Genomic DNA, 23,354 nt, shown 5'->3' on the forward strand with positions numbered 1-23,354 from the left:
AACCATAAATCTAACCATGCTATCTACCATATTTTCAAATGTAAGTGTATGTCCCCTATGGCCCAGTGAGATGTTTTTCCCAGCATTAATTTTGATCCCATGGTTATGGAGGAATTCCAAAAACCCATAGATTCTGAGGATCACAAACATTAGGGAATGATCCACACACAATTGCTTCTCAGGAGGATGAGTGAAGACCGATCCCCAGGTGGCTGTAGTTCACAAGTCACCCAGCAGATGGCGATAGCTCACAGACTTTCAGAGCCTGAGAGCCCTCTAGCCTCATCAGTTTGAAGTCTCGAGGTGATTGAGATGAGGACGAAGCAGAGAGGTTCCATAAGTTGCTTCAGATGATTGACTTCTTCCATGGTTAACTAGTTCCACTGAAATGAGAGAAGGCAGCTAATTTTAGCTTTTAACTGTAATGGAAAGAAAAGTCTGCAAGCAGAAAGTGAAGTCTCTTCTGTAATCTGAGACTTTGATAATATCTTATAATCAATGCCAAGCTCTAATGATAAAACAAACTGATTCAATAAATTTATCTCTAAAATAAAGTGAGATAAAGGGCTGTGAAATTCAGAAAGAATTAGAAGAATGAAAAATGGAAGCGTGCAAGATAAAAACTACAAACAACTGGAAATTAAGTCAGATTTTTCTTGATTGTTTTCACATCAGACATCACCATTGGTCATTCCCTACATTAATCTGGAGACTGTTTTGGTGATGTTCAAGAAAGTAAAGTTTCGTTTCTGAATCTACAGTGATTATGTCTCTTGCTTAAGCATTCATTTGGCAGTTCATTTTTTAAAAATGTGTATTAGGTCTTAGCAGTAAGTAAGATACCGCCCTCGTGGATCTTACATGTGTGAGAATAAGTCCCTGAAGGAAGTAGAGAATGAAGTAAACAATTATTGTATTAGCCCGCATGAATATCGGGCTTCCCTTGTAGCTCAGCCGTTAAAGAATCTGCCTGCAATGCAGGAGACCTGGGTTCGATCCATGAGTTGGGGAGATCCACTGGAGAAGTAAGTGGCAACCCCTTCCAGTATTCTTGCTTGGAGAATCCCACGGACAAAGGAGACTGGCAGGCTATGGTCCATGGGGTCGCAAGAGTCAGACATGATTTAGCGACTAAATCACCACCACTCCGTGAATAATGTATCTTTAATGTTATGTATTAAGAGGAAAAGAGAGGGACTAAGGAGCATGGAGGGTGCAGGAGCTACTGTTTGGGGTAGGCGACCAAGGAAGGTGTCTCTTCAAGAGAGATTTGAGCAGAGTCCTTCCTTGTGGAAGGAGCAGCATGTGCAAAGGGCCTGAGGTGAGAGCAGACTTGGGATGTTCTACAAGCAGTAAGGAAAACAGTAAGTGAGACGAATGATAGGGAAGTGAGGTCAGAAAGGTAGTCAGAGGCCATGACTCTGATAGAGGTCAGAGGTCAGAGGTCAGATCATGTCCAATCTTGTTCTGGTGAGGACTTAGGGTTTTATTCTAAGTTAGATGCAAAGATCTCAAAGTGTTTTGAGCAACAGAATGTTGGTCTAATCCACATTTTACATGCGATCACTATGGCTACAGTGTGTGGAAATCAGCAGGGAGGAAGGGAGATGAATAGAGAGACAGTATATTGCTCGAAGGAGAATATATATGAAAAGGAAAGAGAATCAAACACAAATCATGGGATTTGGGGGACCCACAGGTTATTTAAGGACCCAGCCAAGTTCCACGATTTTCTGATAAGGAACTATCACCAGATCATATGACTAGTTCTAGGCCACTGTTAGTTGCCAGGAAAGTTAGGTTCACGGCACTTTCTGTCCAGCGCTCCTGGCGTTTCCCTCCCTCTCCTCTGAGCAGCGACCCCTCTTGCATTCATGATCAGGCCTTTCCAGGTAAGAGCAGTGCCACTTCTTACCATCTGACACTTCATTTCTCACCCATCTCCTGGGGATTCGTAGCTCCTTTTTAGAGCTGAGAGACTTTTGTTTCCATGATCCCAAGTGGGGACCTTCCCCATGAATTTCCTGAGAAGCTTCCTCCGTTGCAAGACTTTATGTCTTTCAGCCGGAAGTTCTAGGATTCCTTCTCTTGGTGCTTCCAGGAGCACCTTCTGATTATGAGCATGTACTGAGTCCTGCGCACACCCGCCTCGTGAAAACCCTGTGTTTAGACTGTGTTTAGCGTCTGTGCAGTCAGACAGTGGTCTAGAGGGACCTGATTGTAAACCTGATGGAGATTAAGAATCTTTGGGGACCAGTGAGTGTTTCCAGATCTTCTGTTGCAATAGGCTCCTGCAGGATCTTTGTTTTAGATCTTTTCTCATGCATTTCTTAAAGCTGCCTGAACGCTCAGCTTTATTTTGGGCACCAGAGACTATGGTTTTCACTGAGGGAGATTGTGTCCCTTACGGGACACTAGGCAGGCTCTGGAGACATTTTTGACTGTCTCAGCTGGGGAAAGGTGCTCCTGTCACCTTGGAGAGAGAGGCTGGGGATGCTGCTAAACACTCTACAATGCACAGAAACCCACCCACAAAACACACACACATACACACACACCAAAAAGTGATTCAGCCCAAATTATCAGTGGTGCTGAGGCTGAGAAATCCTATTACAAGTCAAAAATAAAATGAGAAAATCTAAGCCTTGCTCAAAATAAAATGGCTGATTTAGAAAATTAACTGACGTTCAGAAAATCAACTTGAGTGAAGAATTTTTCTCAAACTTTTTTGGATGGCAGCCCACAGTAAGAATATACAATTCTCACAGCAGCCCAGAGCACACAAATATATCTCGAAATACGTGTGTGTGCGTGCAAACGCCTCACAGAGCAGTACTCATGGATACTAAATTCAGAGCTTTGTGTGTTTCATTTGGTTCCATTTTTGAAAACTGTGGTCAGGTCCCAGTGAGTTATTTTTACTCTCTGCTAATGGGTTTAAAATGTTCAGCTTGAATAATACTGAATCAGATATATAAGGAAATTGAATACAGGTTCATATAAACAACATATCAGCCCTTTAAGGCACAGAGTGAGGGTGGATTCTGTATCAAAGTCACCAAAAAGGATCAGCCCTTAATTCCACAAATATTTTTGTCCCATCCTTGTCAAAGAGAGTTGAGCCAAGCCTTCCCTTCCAAGGTTCAAGATCCAGTCCAGGGAACAGACACGTGGCGGGCAGCATTCAGAGGGGCCTCTGCTGCATGGGGAGGAGAGTGGTTCTTTTTGTGGATCTGGGAGCTGGGAGGTGGGTGGCAAAGATGCCACGGTGATGTGTTGTTGGGCATGGCTGGGAAGAGTTGACTGGGATTTCTCCAAAGAGGATGGGAAACAGGAGAATCCAGGCAAAAGGATTTCTGGGTTGAGTGATGAGGGAGATCTTCAGGCGTGCGCAGGAGCCCAAGAGATAGAGGGCGCAGAGTGAGAAAGCAGGAATCCCCTGCACTCTGCAACTGCATGCGTGCTCAGTCATGTCCGACTCTTTGCCACCCCGTGGACTGTGGCCCTCCAGACTCCTCTGCCCATGGGATTCTCCAGGCAAGAGTACTGGAGTGGGTTCCCATTTCCTCTTCCAGGGGATCTTCCCGACCCAAGGACCTAACCGGAGTCTCTGGCATCTTCTGCATTGCAAGCGGTTTCTTTACCCCTGAACCACCTGGGGCTAATGTAAAAGCGTCTCCATTGGCTGTTACTCTCCTGATCCTCACTTGTTTACAGGATCAAGGCCACACCCCTTAGCCCAACATCCAATATCCTCCACGGTCTAGCCCCACCAGCCTCTCTACCTTGTTGCCCCCTTGGCCTCATAACATGAGGCCCCCACCCTAGCCGGTGGGTCCTAGCTCCACTCACTGTCCCCAGGAGGCTGCCCGCTCTGTGGTGGTGGTGATTTAGTCGCTAAGTCATGTCTGACTCTTGCGATTCCATGGACTGTAGCCTGCCAGGCTCGCCTGTCCATGGGATTCTCTAGGCAAGAATACTGGAGTGGGTTGCCATTTCCTTTTCCAGGGGATCTTCCTGACCCAGGAATCGAACCCGGGTCTCCTGCATTGCAGGCAGATGATTTACCAACTGAGCTACAAGGGAAGCCTGCTCTGTCCCTTTCTCTTATTCCCTTGTTCAGCAGATTCTAGATGGTATTTTCTCAGGGTGTAGGTTTCAAATCCCTGCAGAAATTCTTCCCTGAGAAAGCGACTCATGGTGAGTCCACTGGATAATTCTGTTTAGACAAGTAGATTCTCGGCGTTGGCATGTCATGATCTTCTCTCTGGTGGAGAGAGGTTTGTGAGGCCTCAATGCTTGGAGACCCTCAGTGGCACCCCTGTTTCCTCCTGTATTCTCTGTGTCTTGATTTAATCAATATGCCACAACATCTATTTGAAAACCAGACCAGATGACTCTTGTTTCCATTCGTTTTGAAAAGGTTTCTTGGGCACAGCTAATGTCATGTCTCAGAGAGAGGCTGGCCTGCTCCTGCCACAGACTCTCTATGGAGTTTTCATGAACTGCTGGGCAGGATTGGGGGGTTAGATTGAGGGCCAAAACCAGCCTCCCTTCCCTGATTTCAGGCTGGCTTTTATGACAATATTCACAAGAAGGAGTTGTTTTCATCGTGATGGGACACTAATGGGCCCCCCCTAGCTCAGTTATCACCAACCGTCTCTTCCACAATGTGGCTGTCTTCTGGGGCCATGCAAGCTTTGGGGATGTGCATTTGCTCAAGATGGTTGAATGTATTTTTCGTGTGCTTTTCCTTCCAGTTTCGTTGAGGTACAATTGACATAACACTCTGTAAAAGTTGAAGGTGTACAGCAGAATGATTTACCACAAATACTTCACGAAAAGATTATCACAGTAAGTTTAGTGAACATCCGTCCTCTCCTATAGGTACAAAATTTAAAGAAATAGGACAATTTCTTCTTATGATGAGAACTCATGATTTACTCTCTGAACAGCTTTCATCTATGATATATAGAGTGTTAATTATATTTATGATGCTTATATTATATCCCTGGTCCGTATTTATGCTTTAACTGAAAGTTTGTACCTCTTGACTACCTTCATCTAGTTTTCCCTCCTGCAGTCCCCATCTCTGGTAACCACAAATCTGACGCCTTTTTCTGCGAGTTTGTTTTTCTTTGCTTTGGAAGTAGAATTGACTCACGACACTACGTGTGTTCCTGATACAACACCCAACATAGTGATTTCTGTACATTTCAAAATGAACACCAGTTTTGATATGTCCCTGTGGAAAGATGTCACATACCTTGGAGGTTATTATGTGAAGTGAAATAAGTAAGACGGGAAGATGGATACTGTATGATGTCATTTATATGTGGACTGTAAAAAGCAAAAACAAATGAACAAATATCACAAAGCAGAAACAGAGTTTTGTGTAGACACAAAGAACATATAGGTGATTGTCAGAGGGGAGGGCATGGGTGGGGAGGAAAGAAGTGAGTAAGACAAGTGAAGAAGAGGTAACAGCTTCTATTTGCAAAGCAGACGAGTCACAGGTGTGAAATGGACAGCAAACGTATTTTTAAATCATTTCTATTTCACCTATGTACAAAGGTTGTTTGAGAAAATTTATACACACACACACTCACACATATTAATTAAAAAGAAATACTATGATCAGAAAACAAATAGGTGACACAATGTTATGAGATGAGATAGTTAGGTCCTGGATGTCACTAAACTCTGAGTTTCCTATTAGCAAAGATGAGAAAGAAACCAAGTTCTGAGAGAACTCTCCATGTGTGACCAAAGGATGCAAACCAATATTCCAGTGAAAATAATGTTTTTTTTCTGGATACAATTGCAGGAAGAAATTACCAAAGGAATCATTATATAAGGAATATTGAGCAATTGTAACGAATACTGACTATAATAGGAAAAGGATTACATCAAGGCTATATATTGTCACCCTGCTTATTTAACTTATATTCAGAGTACATCATGAGAAACACTGGGCTGGAGGAAGCACAAGCTGGAATCAAGATTGCCAGGAGAAATATCAATAACTTCAGATGTGCAGATGACACCACCCTTATGGCAGAAAGCAAAAAAGAACTAAAGAGCCTCTTGATGAAAGTGAAAGAGTAGAGTGAAAAAGTTGGCTTAAAACTCAACATTCAGAAAACTAAGATCATGGCATCTGTTCCCATCACTTCACGGCAAATAGATGGGGAAACAGTGTCAGACTTTATTTTTTGGACTCCAAAATCACTGCAGATGGTGATTGCAGCCATGAAATTAAAAGATGCTTACTCCTTGGAAGGAAAGTTATGACCAACCTAGACAGCATATTAAAAAGCAGAGACATTACTTTGTCAACAAAGGTCCGTCTAGTCAAGGCTATGGTTTTTCCAGTGGTCATGTATGGATATGAGAGTTGGACTATAAAGAAAGCTGAGCGCCAAAGAATTGATGCTTTTCAACTGTGGTGTTGGAGAAGACTCTTGAGAGTCCCTTGGACTGCAAGGAGATCCAACCAGTCCATCCTAAAGGAGATCAGTCCTGGGTGTTCACTGGAAGGACTGATGCTGAAGCTGAAACTCCAATACTTTGGCCACCTGATGCGAAGAGCTGACTGGTTGAAAAAACCCTGATGCTGGGAAAGATTGAGGGCAGGAGGAGAAGGGGATGACAGAGGATGAGATGGTTGGATGGCATCACCGACTCAATGGACATGAGTTTGGGTAAACTCTGGGAGTTGGTGATGTACAGGGAGGCCTGGCGTGCTGTGATTCATGGGGTCTCAAAGAGTCAGACACGACTGAGTGACTGAACTGAACTGACTATAACAGTGGTTTGAATTGTGGTTTTATAATGAGAAAAAAAACTTTTTTGCATGACTCATCTCAGTCTTTCTCTTCTGCCTCCTGATTCTAAGTGCAAGATCTGAACCAAGCCCTGTCTGATGCTAAGCCAAATTTGAGATTGCTACCTGCACCCCACCCCATCTCCCCGCCCCAGTCTCTCCCACACAATCCATTTTTCACTCTCAACTTTTCTAGATCATTCCCATCAGCATGCAAACATATATTCCATACTCACAGAAAGGACTTCCTGAACCCCACAGCCCCTTCACCTACTGTCTCATTTCTCTGCTTTCCTTCAGGCTAGAATTATTGAAGCATCTACATTTACTGTTACTACTTTTTTCCAGCCTCCCATTAACTCAGCTCACTTCAATCTGCTTCCAGTCCCACCACTCATGTGAAGAGCACCAAGGACTCCATATTTCCAAGTATAAATTCACCCCATGAACATAGAACATGCCATTAAACTTGTTAAAATAATGTTTTAATGATAATGAATGTTTTTATACATCTGACTATTTTCTTAGGACAAATTGCCAGTAGCATTATAGAATAACAAAATCAGATAACTCAAACACTTGATGAAAGTGAAATTGGTAGCCACTCAGTCATTTCTGATTCTTTGTGACCCCACAAACTGTATAGCCCACCAGGCTCCTCTGTCCTTAGGATTTCCCAGGCAAGAATACTGGAGTGGGTTCCTGCTTTCTTCTCCAAAGAATCTTCCCGACTCAGGAATCAAACCCCAGTCTCCCACATAGGAGGCAGATTCTTTGCTGTTTGAACAACCAACGAAGCAAAAACATTTGATATATATCTTGCAGAAAGAGAAGAACTCTCACTTTTTAAGCCCTGTTATCCTCCTAATGCTATGGACAATGGTCTTCTGTTATTAATAGTCAGTTGAGAATTACTGCTAAACTCCCAGTGAAAATGAATGATTAGACACTTAGAACATTGCCACATACCAGATTAAAGCTGGTCTTTCAACAGACATTTTATTTTCCATTTATCATGTGCAGAGCACCCTTCGAGAAGATTTGGCTCTTACAGAAAACATTCAGTCATTCACTCACGCTCTTATCTAAATGATGTGATTCTGCTGTATATGTAACCTTGCCAGACACTATTGCAGCTGTTTAGAAATCTTTTGCTTGCCTATCTAAATTGTACGCTGCCCACTCCACCTCAGGTCCTGCATAGCCCCGCAGAATGTTGTCAGTAAATTAATATTCATTATTCTCTGGAGTTACAAAGGTTCCACACTTGAAATTTTCAGCACACCATGATGAAAACATGGCCTGAGGTTATATTGCTGTGTTCACAGCCACCTCTCGCATCATGCTTTGCCTATGTATCTCCGCCATCAGCAGGTAGTAGAGAAGCAGGTCCCTAACACCTTGGTTTCTGGCCATCTGCTTAGCTTTCCACGGCCCCATTATCTTTAGAAAAGGAGACTCCAGGGGAGAAGGATACAGTGGGTTGGGCTTGGTTGACTGGTTTAGGTTCTTCAAAAGACAGCTCTCCACAGGGGTTATGCAATTGGTGCCTCCTCTGTGTGTGCCGGCATAAAGATAAAGGAGTCGGGGAAGCTTTGAGGTGAGGGCTCTCAAGGTCATTTGATGCCTGGCATGCCATTCTTGGGCTGTAGTCAAATAAGAGTTTCATGAAGCATAATGAATGGAAAAGAACAAACAAATGTGCCTATGGCTGGTTCTTTAGAGCCACTGTCTCCCAACCATCCCACCCCTACTACCATAGAATTGTACCCAGGGATTACTTTCATTCAGGTGGAAAGATAAGAACCAGGATTGTTTGTGGGACAGGGAGGAGTGAAGAAAACCATTCAGCTTTCTTGCAGACCCTCTGAGTCCCTGTGTCACCAAGGCTGATGTTGGGGTTTTGAGGCTCAACGATTCACACTTCCTCTCTTTGTCCATTTTCTGAACCAGTTGAGAAATAATAAACTCAGAAGATACAGAATGGAATACCTTCCATAATTATGGTAAAGGCTGGATCAGAGAACATTGTTTACTCTTAAGGCACAAGCTCTCTTTTGCCCAGTCCAGCCTATGGAACCCACCTGAGGGAAAGTTTGGACTTGCAGAGAGGTCACTTTTAATATCTACCCAGGTCACTGCTTTCTGCTTGTTGAGGCGGAGAGGGAAGGTGATGGGGGGACCCATTTGCCCCCAATTCCTCCTCGCCTCCCAGGTCCTTTGATAGGTTAGCTTCACTCAGTTTGGAAATATGGACCAAATACTTCTACTCAGCATCTGTCTCTGCCTCTGTAGGGAGGTGAAAGGTTGGCCAAGCATCCAACAGTATTTCAGGAAACTGTTCTCATGACTGCAGCTTCAGGAGTGGAGAATGAGTGTTCCTTTCTCATCCTTCATAAGAGTGATTAGGAAAAGGGTCCCAAATACAACCTGGTTCTTATGAGTGAAGATGAACTCTGATAAATGATAGCTCACATCATCTAGGAGGCTTATAATATTGAACAAAGTTACAATCCCCAAGGTGTGTAACTTCTGTGCTGAGCTAACTCCTTTTTTCTTTTTTATCCACATAAGTGAAATTCCCTAGTTGTTTCTTTTTCAAACGTCTCTTGGAGTAACATATATGCCTGTAATATGTCTAAATCAGAAGTGTAAACTTTAGGGTCACAAAATGTTAGTGCCAGCAGGTCATCAAATCCAATCCAATTCCTTATTTTATTAGAAAACATGAGACCCAAGGAGATTAAATGACTCATTCAAGGTCACAAAATCACTTATGTCAGTCTCTCTCCCAATTATTGGTTTCCATGACTAGGGTATTTCCAACTAGATCATGTTGATACATCAGAGAAAACCTGTATAACCTCTATAAAAACAAGCACATAGGTTTTTAAAAAATAAGTCATCCCTTAATATAGAAATTTGTCTTTTGTTTATCAATTTTCCTCATGGCAATAACCCTTAAACTTGTTTTGTATTCAGTCAATGATTTGACTATTCTCGTTCTAAATAAATGGCTCTTTTTTTTTTTTAATGTTCTCTTTTTCTAATTAACAAAGTGCCAAGTGGAGAGAGATAAGTTATGCACTTTAATTACAATAACCCCAGGCTATGGGGAGAATGCTTATCACTGGCTTGGACTGTGTGTTCTGTGCTCACTTAGAAACAGCACTGGCAGTATCTTCAGAGAAGCAGTGCATTTGAGATCTGAGGTGGTGGGGTCATTAGGAAACAGGAGTGGGGATCTTCATTCCAGCTGCCTTCATGCTCTCCCGTGCCTCATCCTCTCTCTGCTCATTTCCTTCCTGTTAAAAATGGGAAGTGATGATGATAGTGAGAGACAAGAAGAGATGCCACAACAAGTACTGGAGCGCAGTATCAAGAGTCCAGAATTCTAGATCCGCTCTGCCACTGACGAGCTGTCTCTCTGGGCAAGTCACATGGTCTCTCTGAGCCTCAGCTTACTCCTCTGTGAAACTGACCTGTTGTGCTTGCCAATCTCCAAGGTCTTTCTACACAAGTTAAGATGTCTTTGACTCTAAGACTTTGTAATTCCACATTCTCATCCCACTCTTATCTCACACCCTTTGTTTCCCCAAACTGAGCAGTAACCTCTGGCTTCAAAGAGATATGTTACATACAGTGTCAAACAGAAGCAATGATTATAGAGGCTAAGTGATTGTGTTCGTTGAACAAGACATGTCTTATTTTCCTTGTCAAAATGAGAGGAGAATCTGGAGTCATTTGTGTTCTCGTCATGGTACCATTTCACAGCTGTGGCAATGGTCCTTTCCTTTAAGAGTTTCCTTCAAGGTAAAGTTTCCTTCCTAGGATGAGTTAAGGGGCAGGATGAGGACCAGTTATCTTCACCCCTATCCCTGGCTCCACTATACCCATCTGGCTGAAGTGCCTTATATACTTGATGTCAAGACATTTGTACGCTAGAATATTCTGAGTGTCAAATTAGGGGTCATACGGCCTGCTTCTGGTCTCGAGTTTTCCACTCATGAGATGCATGACCTTATATTAAGTCATATCTCTTCTGTGGCCTGAGTTTCCACATTTATGAAATGAGAATTTTGGACCCGATGGTCTTCCAACTCTAAACATCTGGTTCTGAGCTGGGGAAAGAGACAGGAATGGTGACAGTCTGGGGAGAATGTCTTTGGATTTGGGGGCAGCGTCTCACCACACAGGGACTTGTCCCCAGTGTTCTGCCACTTAAACAGACCTGGCCAGGTGGGCTAGCACAGGGCAGAGACAGACTGCCTCTGCAGTCCCGCGCTGTGGTATGAGTGTCTCCTATGCCTGGTGGGGGTCTTAGCCGTTGGCGAATGTGTGAAGCGTTAGTTAAAATGGAGGATAGGGAGGCGAATCAAGAAGTCCAAAATATAGTTCCTGCCCTCAGGGCATTCACATTTGAGTTGAGAAACACCAGGATTCCAGAAAGTGTAAATACCATTTTAAATATGCACTGAGTTCATTAAACTATGGATGCTTATTCTGAGCCCAGGATTAGAAACATATCTGTGGGTGAACAGCTCCACCAAGGAGAAGATGGAAGTATTATTCTCTAGGACTTGGCTGCTCCGTCTTTTCTGGAGTCACCATGTTTTCCCCCCAGAATAGTCTGATGTTCTCTTTTTCAAATATTACTTGATTTTGGTCTTTGGATGATATATATTCAGCTCTGTCTCTACAGAGTGCATGCAACTGGAAGGGTAGGTAAACTACTTATTATGAAACAAGAGAAGGGAAATTAGGTGATGTGGAGCAGAGCATTAACCAAAGTCTCAGGGTTAAAAAACAAGTTGTGTTCACGAAACAACTAGTAGACCAGTTTGGCCATTGAGACTTTGGAAGACGGGGGAAAAAAATATCAAAACTACAATTTGGAGTCAGATCATAAGTGGCATGTGAGTGAAATTTGCTCAGTTCTGTCCAACTCTTTGCAACCCCACGGACTGTATAGTCCATGGAATTCTCCAGGCCAGAATACTGGAGTGGGTAGCCTTTTTCTTCTCCAGGGGATCTTCCCAACCCAGGGATTGAACCCAGGTCTCCCACATGGCAGGCGGATTCTTTACCAGCTGAGCCACAAGGGAAGCCCAAGAACACTGGAGTGGGTAGCCTATCCCTTCTCCAGGGGGTATTCCCGAACCAGGAATCGAACCAGGGTCTCCTGCATTGCAGGCAGATTCTTTACCAACTGAGCTATCAGGGAAGCCCCATAAGTGGCATAATGTAATCAAAGAGACTAAGGATAAAGTTGTTTACTGTCTGCATGCCTTTGAGCAAGTTATTTAATCTTCCTCAGTTGATATCTCCACATAGTAAAATGTTAGTATTAATACCAATTTCACAAGATTTGGCAAGGATAATAGAATATATGCACAGCTCCTGGCACAGTAAAAATGATCAATAAATGTTAATTTTATAAATCCCAAACTCTCCATAGTGGTTTCTTCTCTTATAGGCAATGGGAAAACAATGACCAGACAAACCTGGCTTTCAGTTAGGCCAGACCTAACTGAAAAACTTTTTTTTTTTTTTAAAAAGACAAAGTCTTTTGATCTTAGTCAAACTGCTTAACTTCCCTGACTTCAATTTACTTATCTACAAAGTGAAATCTACCACACTTACACTGCAGGATTATTGTAAAGTTTAGGGATGTATGATGTGTAGCACCCAACAATACCTGTCTGTATGACAGAGGCAGTGGGTTTCCATAAAGAGTGGTGATGGGATAAGGGAGGAAAAAGAGGAGTTGTGATCTTTGTTGTTTTCAGTTGCTCGGTCATGTCTGACTCTTTGTGACCCCATGGACTGCAGCTTGCCAGGCTTCCCTGTCCTTCACTATCTCCCTGAGATTGCTCACACTTATGTCCATTGAGCTGATGATGCCATTCCAACCATCTCATCCTCTGTCGGCCCGTTCTCCTCCTCCCTTCAATCTTTCCAACATCAGGGTCTTTTCAAATAAGTTGGCTCTTTGCATCTGTGGCCAAAGTGTTGGAGGTTCAGCTTCAGCATCAGTCCTTCCAATGAACACCCAGGACTAATCTCCTTTAGGATGGACTGGTTGGATCTCCTTGTGGTTCAAGGGACTCTTAAGAGTCTTCTCCAACACCACAGTTCAAAAGTATCAGTTCTTCAGCGCTCAGCCTTCTTTATGGTCCAACACTCACATCCAGACACGACTACTGGAAAAACCATAGCTTTGACTATATAGACTTTTGCCAGCAAAGTTCTTTGCTTTTTAATATGTTGTCTAGGTTTGGAATAGTTTTTCTTCCAAGAAACAAGAGTCCTTTAATTTCATGACTGCAGTCACCATCTGCAGTGATTTTGGAGCCCAAGAAAATAAAGTCTGTCACTGTTTCCATTGCTTCCCCATGTATTTACCATGAAGTGATGGAATGGGATGCCATGATCTTAGTATTTTGAATGTTGAGTTTTAAGCCAGCTTTTTCACTCTTTTCTTTCACTTTCATCAAGAGGCTCTTTAGTTCCTCTTTACTTTCTGCCATCAGGGTGGTGTCTTCTGTTTATCTACGGTTATTGATATTTCTCCTGGAAATCTTGATTCCAGCTTGTGCTTCATACAGCCTGGCATTTCAAATGATGTCATAAGTTAAATAAGCAAGGTGACAATATGCAGCCTTGACGTACTCCTTTCCCAATTTAAACCAGTCCATTGTTCCATATCCAGTTCTCACTGTTGCTTCTTTTCATGCATACAGATTTCTCAGGATGCAGGTAAGGCGGTCTGGTAGTCCCATCTCTTTAAGAATTTTCCAGTTTGTTGTGTTCCGCATAGTCCAAGGCTTAAACTTAGCCAGTGAAGCAGAAGTAGATGTTTTCCTGGAATTCTCCTGCTTTTTCTATGATCCAGTGGATGTTGACAATTTGATCTCTGGTTCTTCTGCCTTTTCTAAATCCAGCTTGAACATCTGGAAGTTCTTGGTTCACATACTACTGAAGCCTAGCTTGGAAAATTTTGAGTATGACCTTGCTGGCATGTAAAATGTGTGCCATTGTGTGGTAGTTTGAACATTCTTCGGCATTGCCTTTCTTTGGGATCGGAATGAAAACGAACCTGTTCCAGTTTTATGGCCACTGCTGAGTTTTTCATATTTGCTGGCATTTGAGTGCAGCACTTTAACAGAATCATCTTTTAGGATTTGAAATAGCTCAGCTGGAATTCCATCACCTCTGATAGCTTTGTTCATAGTGATGCTTCCTAAGGCCCACTTGACTTCACACTCCAGGATGTCTGGCTCTAGGTGAGTGATCACACCATTGTGTTTATCCAGGTCGTTAATATATTTTTTGTATAGTTCTTCTGTGTGTTCTTGCCACCTCTTCTTAATATCTTCTGCTTCTGTTAGGTCCATAGTATTTCTGTCCTTTATTGTGCCCATCTTTGCATGAAATGTTCCCTTGGTATCTTTAATTTTCTTGAAGAGATCGCTAGTCTTTCCTATTGTATTGTTTTCCTCAGTTTCTTTGCATTGTTCACTTTGTTTTGTCTCCAAGTCATGTCCGACTCTTTTGCAACACCATGGGCGGTAGCTCACCAGGCTCCTCTGTCCATGGGATTTCCAGGCGAGAATACTGGAGTGAGTTGCCATTTCCTTCTCCAGGATTGTTCACTTCGGAAGGCTTTCTTATCTCTCCTTGTTATTCTTTGGAACTCTCCATTCAGATGGGTATATCTTTCTTTTTCTCCTTTGCCTTCCACTTCTCTTCTTTTCTCAGCTATTTGTAAGGTGTCTTCAAACAGCCATTTTCCCTTTTTGCATTTCTTTTTCTTGGGGATGGTTTTGATCACCTCCTGTACAAGGTTACAAACCTCCATCCATAGTTCCTCAGTCTCTCTGTTTATCAGATCTAATCTCTTGCATCTATTTGTCATTTCCACTGTATAATTGTAAGTGATTTGATTTAGGTCTTACCTGAATGGCCTTTCCCTACCTTCTTCAATCTAAGTCTGAATTTTGCTACAAAGAGTTCATGATCTGAGTCACAGTCAACTCCTGGTCTTCTTTTGGCTGACTGTATAGCGTTTCTCCATCTTTGGCTGCAAAGGACATAATCAGTCTGATTTTATGATCATTGAGATTCTTGAATTCTTGACCAAAGAGCCTGGACATCTATTTTGTAGGCAGTGGGAGTCTGAAAATGTTTTTCCAGGTAGAGCATTATAAGATGAAATGCAGAGAATCTTGACATTCATGAGAATAGTATTATGTAACAATGAGTAGAATGTGCAGGGGGCAGGAGTGAGCACCCTGGAGGTACAGAGACCCACCACTGAAGATAAAATCCATCTCTCTTCATGCATGTGCTATATTGATTCTTTTATTACCGTTTGAATTCTTTCTAATGAAATTCAATAATTCTGAAAATATAAAAGAGACAAAGATAAAATCGAGAGTGATGAGGGTGAGACGAAAAGACACAAAGATGCAGAGAGACAGGAGAAGGGGGAACTGTCCCCAGGGGCTTCCTGGATGTTTGTGTGTAGACATCTGGCACACAGCTGTGCTGGCTGGATGCAGGTGGCTGAAAGAATTTGCATCTAGGTATAAATCTGGCACCAACAGGCTTGAATTTTCAGCTGACATGTGGGCTGCTTTAAATAAAACTGGGAAACTGGTGTGGAGGTGGTGAGAAAAGCTCCACCAAGACATGCCTCATACCTGAGAAGAGGACCTTCCCTGCCATCTATGGATCACCGGCAGACCACGTGCTCCTCTTCCTAAGACAGGAGAAGATGTCTGGTCAGCAGTGTGCCCGCTGAGCAGGCTTCCCACACTCCCTTTCTGTCATTTCCTTCAGTTTCGTGGTCAATCTACTTGCTATTTTTCTTAGAGGAGGGTGAGTTTGCTTTTACAAGAAAGGTGTTTGGCTTAGTTTATTGTGAAAGCAGATTTGTCTTTAAATTCAATGTATGTTTTTAATGTCATTTTTCTTTCTTTTTACTAGTCATTCAATAACTAATGAGCATCAGTGACCTACAAAAGTGAGTTTCTGTTGCCAGAGTTGTTACAGCCATAAAGTTCAGTGCCTGGTGTGTCTGAATTAGGGATGGCCTCTGGTACCTGTGCTTACCCTAAACCACCAGGAGGACTTGGGGGCGCTGTGGAGCAGCGCTTTGAAACACTCTCAGACCGGGGAGTAGGGCTTCCTGTGTGTAGCCTAAATTGGGACTTTCGGATCAGTAGATTTTTCTGGATGACAGCTGAATAAAACTGTTAATCTGACCATCCCCTAAGGAACAATACGCTCTGTTGTCCCCTACAAGTTTTTCTCAGCCCACCTTTCAGTTTTGAAAGATCTTCCTGCCCTATGGATGGAAATGGTTGAGACCCAAGATATCGCATGGGACCCCTTTTTTTTCTGGATGTGTTTGCTGTAGTATAATGTCTCTTTCTTATTTTAAAGAACTTTTAATGAACTATCTTGTACATCAAAAGTATATTTATACATATATTAGTTTATACTTTTGTATACTATATAAATGCTCATGGGTATCCAGCACCTACCTTAAGAAATAGAATATTTTAGAGTACTTTCAAAGACCCTGTATGTCAACTTCATTCATAGTCCTCTTCTAACCTTCCCCAGGTATTTTTGATCATTGCCTTGTTTTTCTTTTCTTTTTTTAAAAAAATATTTATTTATTGGCTGCATCAAGTCTTAGTTGCAGCACCCAGGATCTTCAGTGCGTCATGTGGGGTCTTTTTCATTATGGCTCACAGGCTAAGTAGTTGTAGCACATGGGCTTAGTTGCTCCACTGCATGTTGGGTCTTACCAGGGATTGAACCCACTCCCCCCGTATTGGAAGGTGGATTCTTAACCACTGGACTACTAGGGAAGCCCCCTGCTTTACTTTTCTTAAGAGTTTAAACTACACACACAATGGTCTTCCATATTGTTCTGTGGTTGGTTGAATCCATGGATGCAGAACCTGCAGATACCGAGAGCCAATTCTGCTCTGGCATTTTATATAAAGAACTTGAGCATCTGCAGATACTGGTATCTGAGTGGGTCCTGTACCCTCACCAAAAACATACATGTATGTTTGTGTTAGTTGCTCAATCATGTCCAACTCTTTGCAGTGGACTATAGCCCGCCAGGCTCCTCTGTCCATGGAATTCTCTAGGCAAGAATACTGGAGTGGGTTGCCATTCCTTTCTCCAGGAGATCTTCCCAACCTGAGGATCAGACATGGGTCTCCTGAATTGTAGGCAGATTCTTTATCATCTGAGACAAAAGGGAAGTCTGCATGTGTGTGTGTATCCTTAAATAATATATAATTTTTCTTGCTGCTGAATTTTATATAAGTGGCATCAAACTGGTATGTTCCTTGGCAACTTGCAATTTTTTGCATAAAATCATGTGAGATTAAACCATGTTGATGCATTAAATGCCTCAACTAAGCGTTCATCCAATGCCTCAACTAATGCCTCAATTAAATATTCGTTCATCTTCCCTGTCACATAGTATTCCACTCCATACCATTCTCTGTTGATAGATATTTGGGGTGTTACTGTTATCATAAACAGCGAATTTGGCAGGTTCTTTTTTACTATTATAAATTACGATGTTGCAAACATGTTATGCTCCTGTCTCCTGGTACACATGGGAAAGATTTTCTCCATATTTAGTAAGTGGGAGTGAGATTGCCGGGTCAAAAGGTATGAACATTTTCTACTTCATTAAGTATTCCCATGTGTTTTGCAAAGAGGATATACCAGTTTCCACATCTAACATCAGAGTATGAGCCTCCATTGATTCCATCCTTGGCAATACATTTTATACTTTTAATTTTTAATTATGAACATATGATAGCACATTTACAAGAGACTTGAAAAATACAGAACAAGGTTACATATAGTTCCACTATATGTTACAATTGCTTTTTTTAAGCAGATAAATTAAGGCTTTTAGTTGGAGTTTCAATATTGAAGCCTCAAAAATTAATAGAATGCTTGTACATTCTATTATTATTTCTCTGTAATAGAAGATTCTTCTGTTCTATTACAGAGAAGTAGAATGATATGGTAGACCTGAAAAGCACTATGAACCAATTCAACAATTAAGATTTATACAGTTTTCACACAACAGTAGGATACAAATTCTGTTCAAGTTCCCGTAGACTGTAAATTAGGAGACACTGGAACATATCCAGGGACATAAAACAATTTCATGCAAAAATTTCATGGTAAAGGTAGCAATACATTTTTTTTCAGGTGCTGCTGTGTGGCATGTAGGATCTTAGTTCCCCAACCAGGAAGTGAACCCGTGCCACCTGCATTGGGAGTGTAGAGTCTTAACCACTGAGCCACCAAGGAGATCCCCTTGGCGATATTTTTTATTGTCTGACTTTTGTCTTTGCCAGTCTTGTTGGTGTAAAATGGCAGCTCTTTCTGCTTTTTATGGGCTTTTCCTTGATTACTTATGAGATTAAATGATTTTCATATTTTTGGCTCATTATTGCTTCCTCTTCTGTGTTGAATTCCTTGTGTGTTTCTGATGTATCTCCATCAGTACAGCTATATATGGGCTATGTTAGGATAGAAACGGGGGCAAAGGCACGTGCTGACTGCAGGGTGCTGCTTTCTCTCCGAAGGTCCCGAGGAATCAGGAAGTGGGCGCTATGGACCCCATTATGCAACCGACACAGAGGCTGGCGAGGATGATGACACATTGGAAGATGACTTAGATTTGGATATTTCCTTTGAGGAGGTAATAAGAAGTCTTGCTTTATAAACTTGGGTGTTTTTGTTTCCTTGCTGAACAAAGCGGTTTAGTCAATGGACCACAAACATCTTACTTCAGAGTTACTTAAATTGGCTCATTTGCTTTTAAAACTTATTTATTTCCTCTGACTGTTAGTCTCCAGGTGATCGTAAATGAATAGTAACTAGATAGCAACTATGCCGATGTTCTAAAGTCAGCCCCTGCTTCCTGACTTCACCATTTGGCAAAAGCATATTTAGATTCCAAGCAAGTGAAATTTTATAAAGTCAGTATTTATGAGGAAATGAACAGTTCCTTGAAAAAGTAATGTGCCTTAATGATGTTGTAATAAAGATAAGTCATGTAATATCAGTTTTAGCACTGATTTTCTGAGTAATACAAGGGAAGGTACTTAAAATTCTTGAGCCTGAAGTTCTTAATCATAAACTGGAGTCAGTACTATTTGCCGTCTCTTCCTCCCAAGGTTTTGGGAAATATCAAAATAACTGTAGTTTCATGTGTTAGACATCAACCATAAATAAGGCAATCTAATTACTGTGTTCCATGTTGATCCTGAACTTCTTTTGCTTTCTGTCTTTAGGTTAAGCCACTTCCTGCTATCAAAGAAGGGAATAAGAAATTTTTCGTGGAATCCAAGATGGCACCTAGACCAAACCCGATGACTGTTTCTAGGCTTGTCGCCCCAACCCCAGCATCTCTCCCCACAACTGCGGTGGCTCCCCAGCCCACGCCACTGGACAGGAAAGGAAAGAATGGTGTGGCTGTGATGCCAAGGCTTTTTGACATGTCTTGTGATGAGACTCTTTGCTCTGCTGACAGCTTTTGTGTCAATGACTACACCTGGGGGGGCTCTCGATGCCACTGCAACCTGGGCAAAGGTGGTGAGAGCTGCTCAGAAGGTAGGTGCTTGGGGGAGTGATGACGGGTTGACCCTGCAGGGAGCCAGAGAGCAATACTGCAGTCCACACAAGGTTCCTTCTTGTCCTTTTCCTAAGACAAGCCCCTTCTTCCATGTTTTCGTTATTAAACTAGCTAGTTAGCAATACAGGGCAAGTGTGAGTCTTCCATTGCTTCTAGTTGAATAGCAGCCCTATTCCTGTATATATCAAACATGTAGTCCTTTTGGAGCAATGCATAAATCATCCCAATGGCACCTTGGGGGTGAGTTTACTTTTGTGACACCTCTTCTAAAAAAAAATACAGCAGAAATCCGTGCATGAAGGTTAGGAAGGATACTAGTTGAGCCAATGTATATTACACAGTTCTACAATGTGAAGTAGGTGTCAGTGGCCTTAAAGCCACTGATTTCTTTTTAGAGTGGCAAGTAACAATCTCCAAAGATCTGATTTCTCCCTAAGAACTTCAAAAGCTCAATGCCCCCAGGAATGAGAATCCTCAGGGTAAAGAGTAGAGAAATGATGATGGTAAGCTAGGCTTAACAGACTATCTCGGGGTAAAGAGTAGAGAAATGATGATGGTAAGCTAGGCTTAACAGACTATCTCGGGGTAAAGAGTAGAGAAATGATGATGGTAAGCTAGGCTTGACAGACTCTCAGGGGTTTTTACTTAATAACATCCAAGCAACGGTGTTGTGTATTGATGTTTTGCATTTGAAGAAGTGAGCAAACAGTGTTCTTTTGTCTTTTTCTTTTTTCAGATATTGTTATACAGTATCCTCAGTTCTTCGGTCATTCCTATGTAACCTTTGAACCTTTGAAGAACTCTTACCAGGCATTTCAAATTACTCTTGAATTTAGGGTAAGAAGGATTAATCCTTTGATGAGTGACTGTTGGACATCTTAATGCAACAATGTACTGCATCAAAGGGAGAAGCAGAAGGGGAGAGGAAGCAGCGGGTAAATCTATTCACAGGGCAGCAAGAACGATGGGCACATTTGCACACTCAAGGGCAGCAGCAAAGGGAGAGTGATTTGTGTGTGTTACTGAACTATGGAAATGGCTGGTCTGAAAGTGCCCAAGGAGAATGTTTGGGTTCCAGCCATATTTCGCATGTTGACCTAAAAGTTGAGAATTACATTTCATTCAGCAGATTTGCTGAGGACTTAAGCCCAGTTGCTGAGGACTTAAAGGGCTTTTCTGGTGGCTCAAATGGTAAAGAATCTGCCTGCAATGTGGGAGACCAGGGTTCAATCCCTGGGTTGGGAAGACCTCCTGGAGAAGGGAATGGCAACCCACTCTAGTACTCTTGCCTGGAGAATCCCATTGACAGAAGAGCCTATTGGGTTTATAGCCCATGAGGTCCCAGAGAGTTGGACCCAACTGAGTGACTAACACTTTCACACTTTAAGCCTAATAGCTCTGAGGGACTATTGCCTGGGCATAATGTCCTCATCAAGTCCATCAAATAAAACATAATTCTCAACTCTTAGCTTGTGCGTGTTTTTTTCAGTTGACTTTCATAATCGTGACCAGGCCAGGATTTCAGAAGGCATAAATGCATTCTTCATCCCGAAATCCCTTTTAGTGGAAGCCCAAGCAATCTTCCTTGTTATGACTGCACCTGCACAGCTAGAAAAATAGCTATATGCAACCCTGGCACATGACGACAGCCCAGAAGATGCTCTCCGATCTGAATCAGCTGCAGTGCCTTCAGCTTAGAGGGATTTTCTTGGGTATCTCAGATGACAGGAATAGGTTTGGAGATATGGAAACAAGTCCCCTTTAAGGTCAGAGTGTTGAGAATCCACAAGATGACTTGTCTCAGTCTAGGACCGGCAGCATGGGTGAAAACCAAACTAGTCCATGGACTGCTTGTATTGTCATATTCTCCTAATGCAAGGAAAGATGCAAATTTGCTTGGGAAGTTAAAAAAAAAGAAGGAAAAACTGGAATGCCCTTTGGCAAGAATAGAATTTGATGAGGATGAGAGCAGCCCCTGTGGGACCACGGTCTCTGCGCACACGGTCTCCTGAGGCTCTGCTGGTGGATCCAGGAAGAGTAAAGAGTGGGTCGGATATGGGGCCGCCTTCCTCTCACGTCACTGCCAAGTTCCTCATACACTGTTTATATTCCTGCCCCCTGCTTATTGAAAATGAACTAGAACTATGTACCTGGGAATTAATTGGAGTCATGCATGCTTATAAATAGGACCTCAGTGGAGATGCTCAAGTTTCGTATCTGTGAGTGTTTCTGGGTGGCCCTCTATGGAAGAGGAGATGCTCGTTGTTCATGTGGCTTTTATTTGTATAACAGGCAGAGGCGGAGGACGGCTTACTGCTCTACTGCGGGGAGAATGAGCATGGGAGGGGGGATTTCATGTCCCTGGCTGTCATCCGGCGCTCTCTCCAATTCAGGTAATTCCTGGCAAAACCCCCTGGAATGTTTAATACTGCCCTACAATATATTTTCCTTTCTGTAGTGTGAACAAAACCTATACTCGATTTATAGTATAAATAAAGGAACTGTGTGTATTATGGAGCCTGACCCAGTCTACTAAATACTGGAGTATCAAGATTGCACAGTAACCTCTGAAATTTGAATCTGGAACCTTGTAATCATTCATTCATTCAACAGCAAATCTGGTGGATGCGATGGGAAGAAGGCTGGGAACTTCTTGTCCCCTGCAGTAGATTCAGCTGACAGCCACGGAGCCCAGAGAGGAGCCCACAGCCTCCTGGAGGTTCCTAGAGACTCAGATTGTATCGTCATCTTTCCTCCAGACTGTGATGGACTGTTTGACTTACCTCCTCTGCCCTGATCATTTGTGTCCCAGTGCATCTTGGAAGCCACCCACCTTTGGTTTCTGTGTGGTTTTCTGGAGGCGGAGTTCTGTGGATGTGTGAGTGTTTTAATCATCCTCACAGAGGTGTACATTGGACTATTTGGTGAGGTCAGCCAAGTGCTTCTCCATGGCTTACTGGTCAAGATCCCCATGGTAACATTCCCTGGCGACCTGACCTTCCACAAGTGACTTAACCTCTCAACTCTGTGTTACCTCCCAGCGTTACTGTGAGGATTAAATGCATTAATACACAAGAGTACTTAGAGCAGTGCCTGAACCACAGCAAGCACTCAGTAAGCACCAACCATTGTTGTTTTTTGATCATTTCAGCACAAAAATTACTTTTGGTTAAGACAGGTAAGACTGTCTGTGAAGCATTCCACATGGGGTAGAAAATGCCCCCTGCCCCGTGCATCCTTTGCTAAATGCATCAATTGATGGGAGATTGAGTTCAGCTAGTAGGATGCAGGGCAGTGGTCCCTAACCTCGTGAGCTCTAACGCTTGGCAGATCTGAAGGACTTCCGCTAGCCCTGCTGGTTATTTGCTAGTAGCAGCTCTCCATCTCTGCAGCTCCTGCTGTTGATTCTGAGATCACTCCCTCTAGGTGAACCAGTTCTGCAATGCCTCTTCAGCCCATTCCTGTCTACTGAGGATCGGGAGACAAAGGGAGGCCGTGAGAAGCAGGCTGCAAGTAGTGCTCGTCCTGAAAAGGACAGCGCTGTGTCATGGCCAGTGTGCCCCCCGACAGCCTCGGGACCCAAGGGGGAGGTGCTGCGGTGGCTGCTTAGAGCTTGGCTGGATGAGGTCAGGGTTCTAGATGTCAGGCATAGTGACCGGAGGGCACCCCAGGACATACGGAGGTTGGGAAAAAAAACAAGAATAATGCAACTGTCTGAGAATGCTCGTTCTCCACCCACACCCGCTCTGAGCCGCAGCTTCCCATGGAAACCACACCTGCACTCAGCCCCAGCTGAACACAGATGGCACTGCTGCCCAGCTTGCCAAAATAAGT

The 23,354-nt window shown here is 42.9% G+C and overlaps 1 protein-coding gene across 2 annotated transcripts in view; it reads left to right on the plus strand.

The window, feature by feature from the left end:
* Window positions 1–23,354, plus strand: part of EGFLAM (EGF like, fibronectin type III and laminin G domains) — a 193,497-nt gene that overhangs the window by 114,280 nt on the left and 55,863 nt on the right. For both annotated transcript variants that reach the window (XM_065905639.1, XM_065905640.1), the window contains 4 exons: window positions 18,469–18,584; window positions 19,180–19,498; window positions 20,257–20,357; window positions 21,813–21,913. In XM_065905639.1, coding sequence (XP_065761711.1) covers window positions 18,469–18,584; window positions 19,180–19,498; window positions 20,257–20,357; window positions 21,813–21,913 — 637 coding nt within the window. The remainder of the gene's footprint in view (window positions 1–18,468; window positions 18,585–19,179; window positions 19,499–20,256; window positions 20,358–21,812; window positions 21,914–23,354) is intronic.

The sequence above is a fragment of the Muntiacus reevesi genome, chromosome 14 (genome assembly GCF_963930625.1).
Source record: "Muntiacus reevesi chromosome 14, mMunRee1.1, whole genome shotgun sequence".
NCBI classification, from domain to species: domain Eukaryota; kingdom Metazoa; phylum Chordata; class Mammalia; order Artiodactyla; family Cervidae; genus Muntiacus; species Muntiacus reevesi.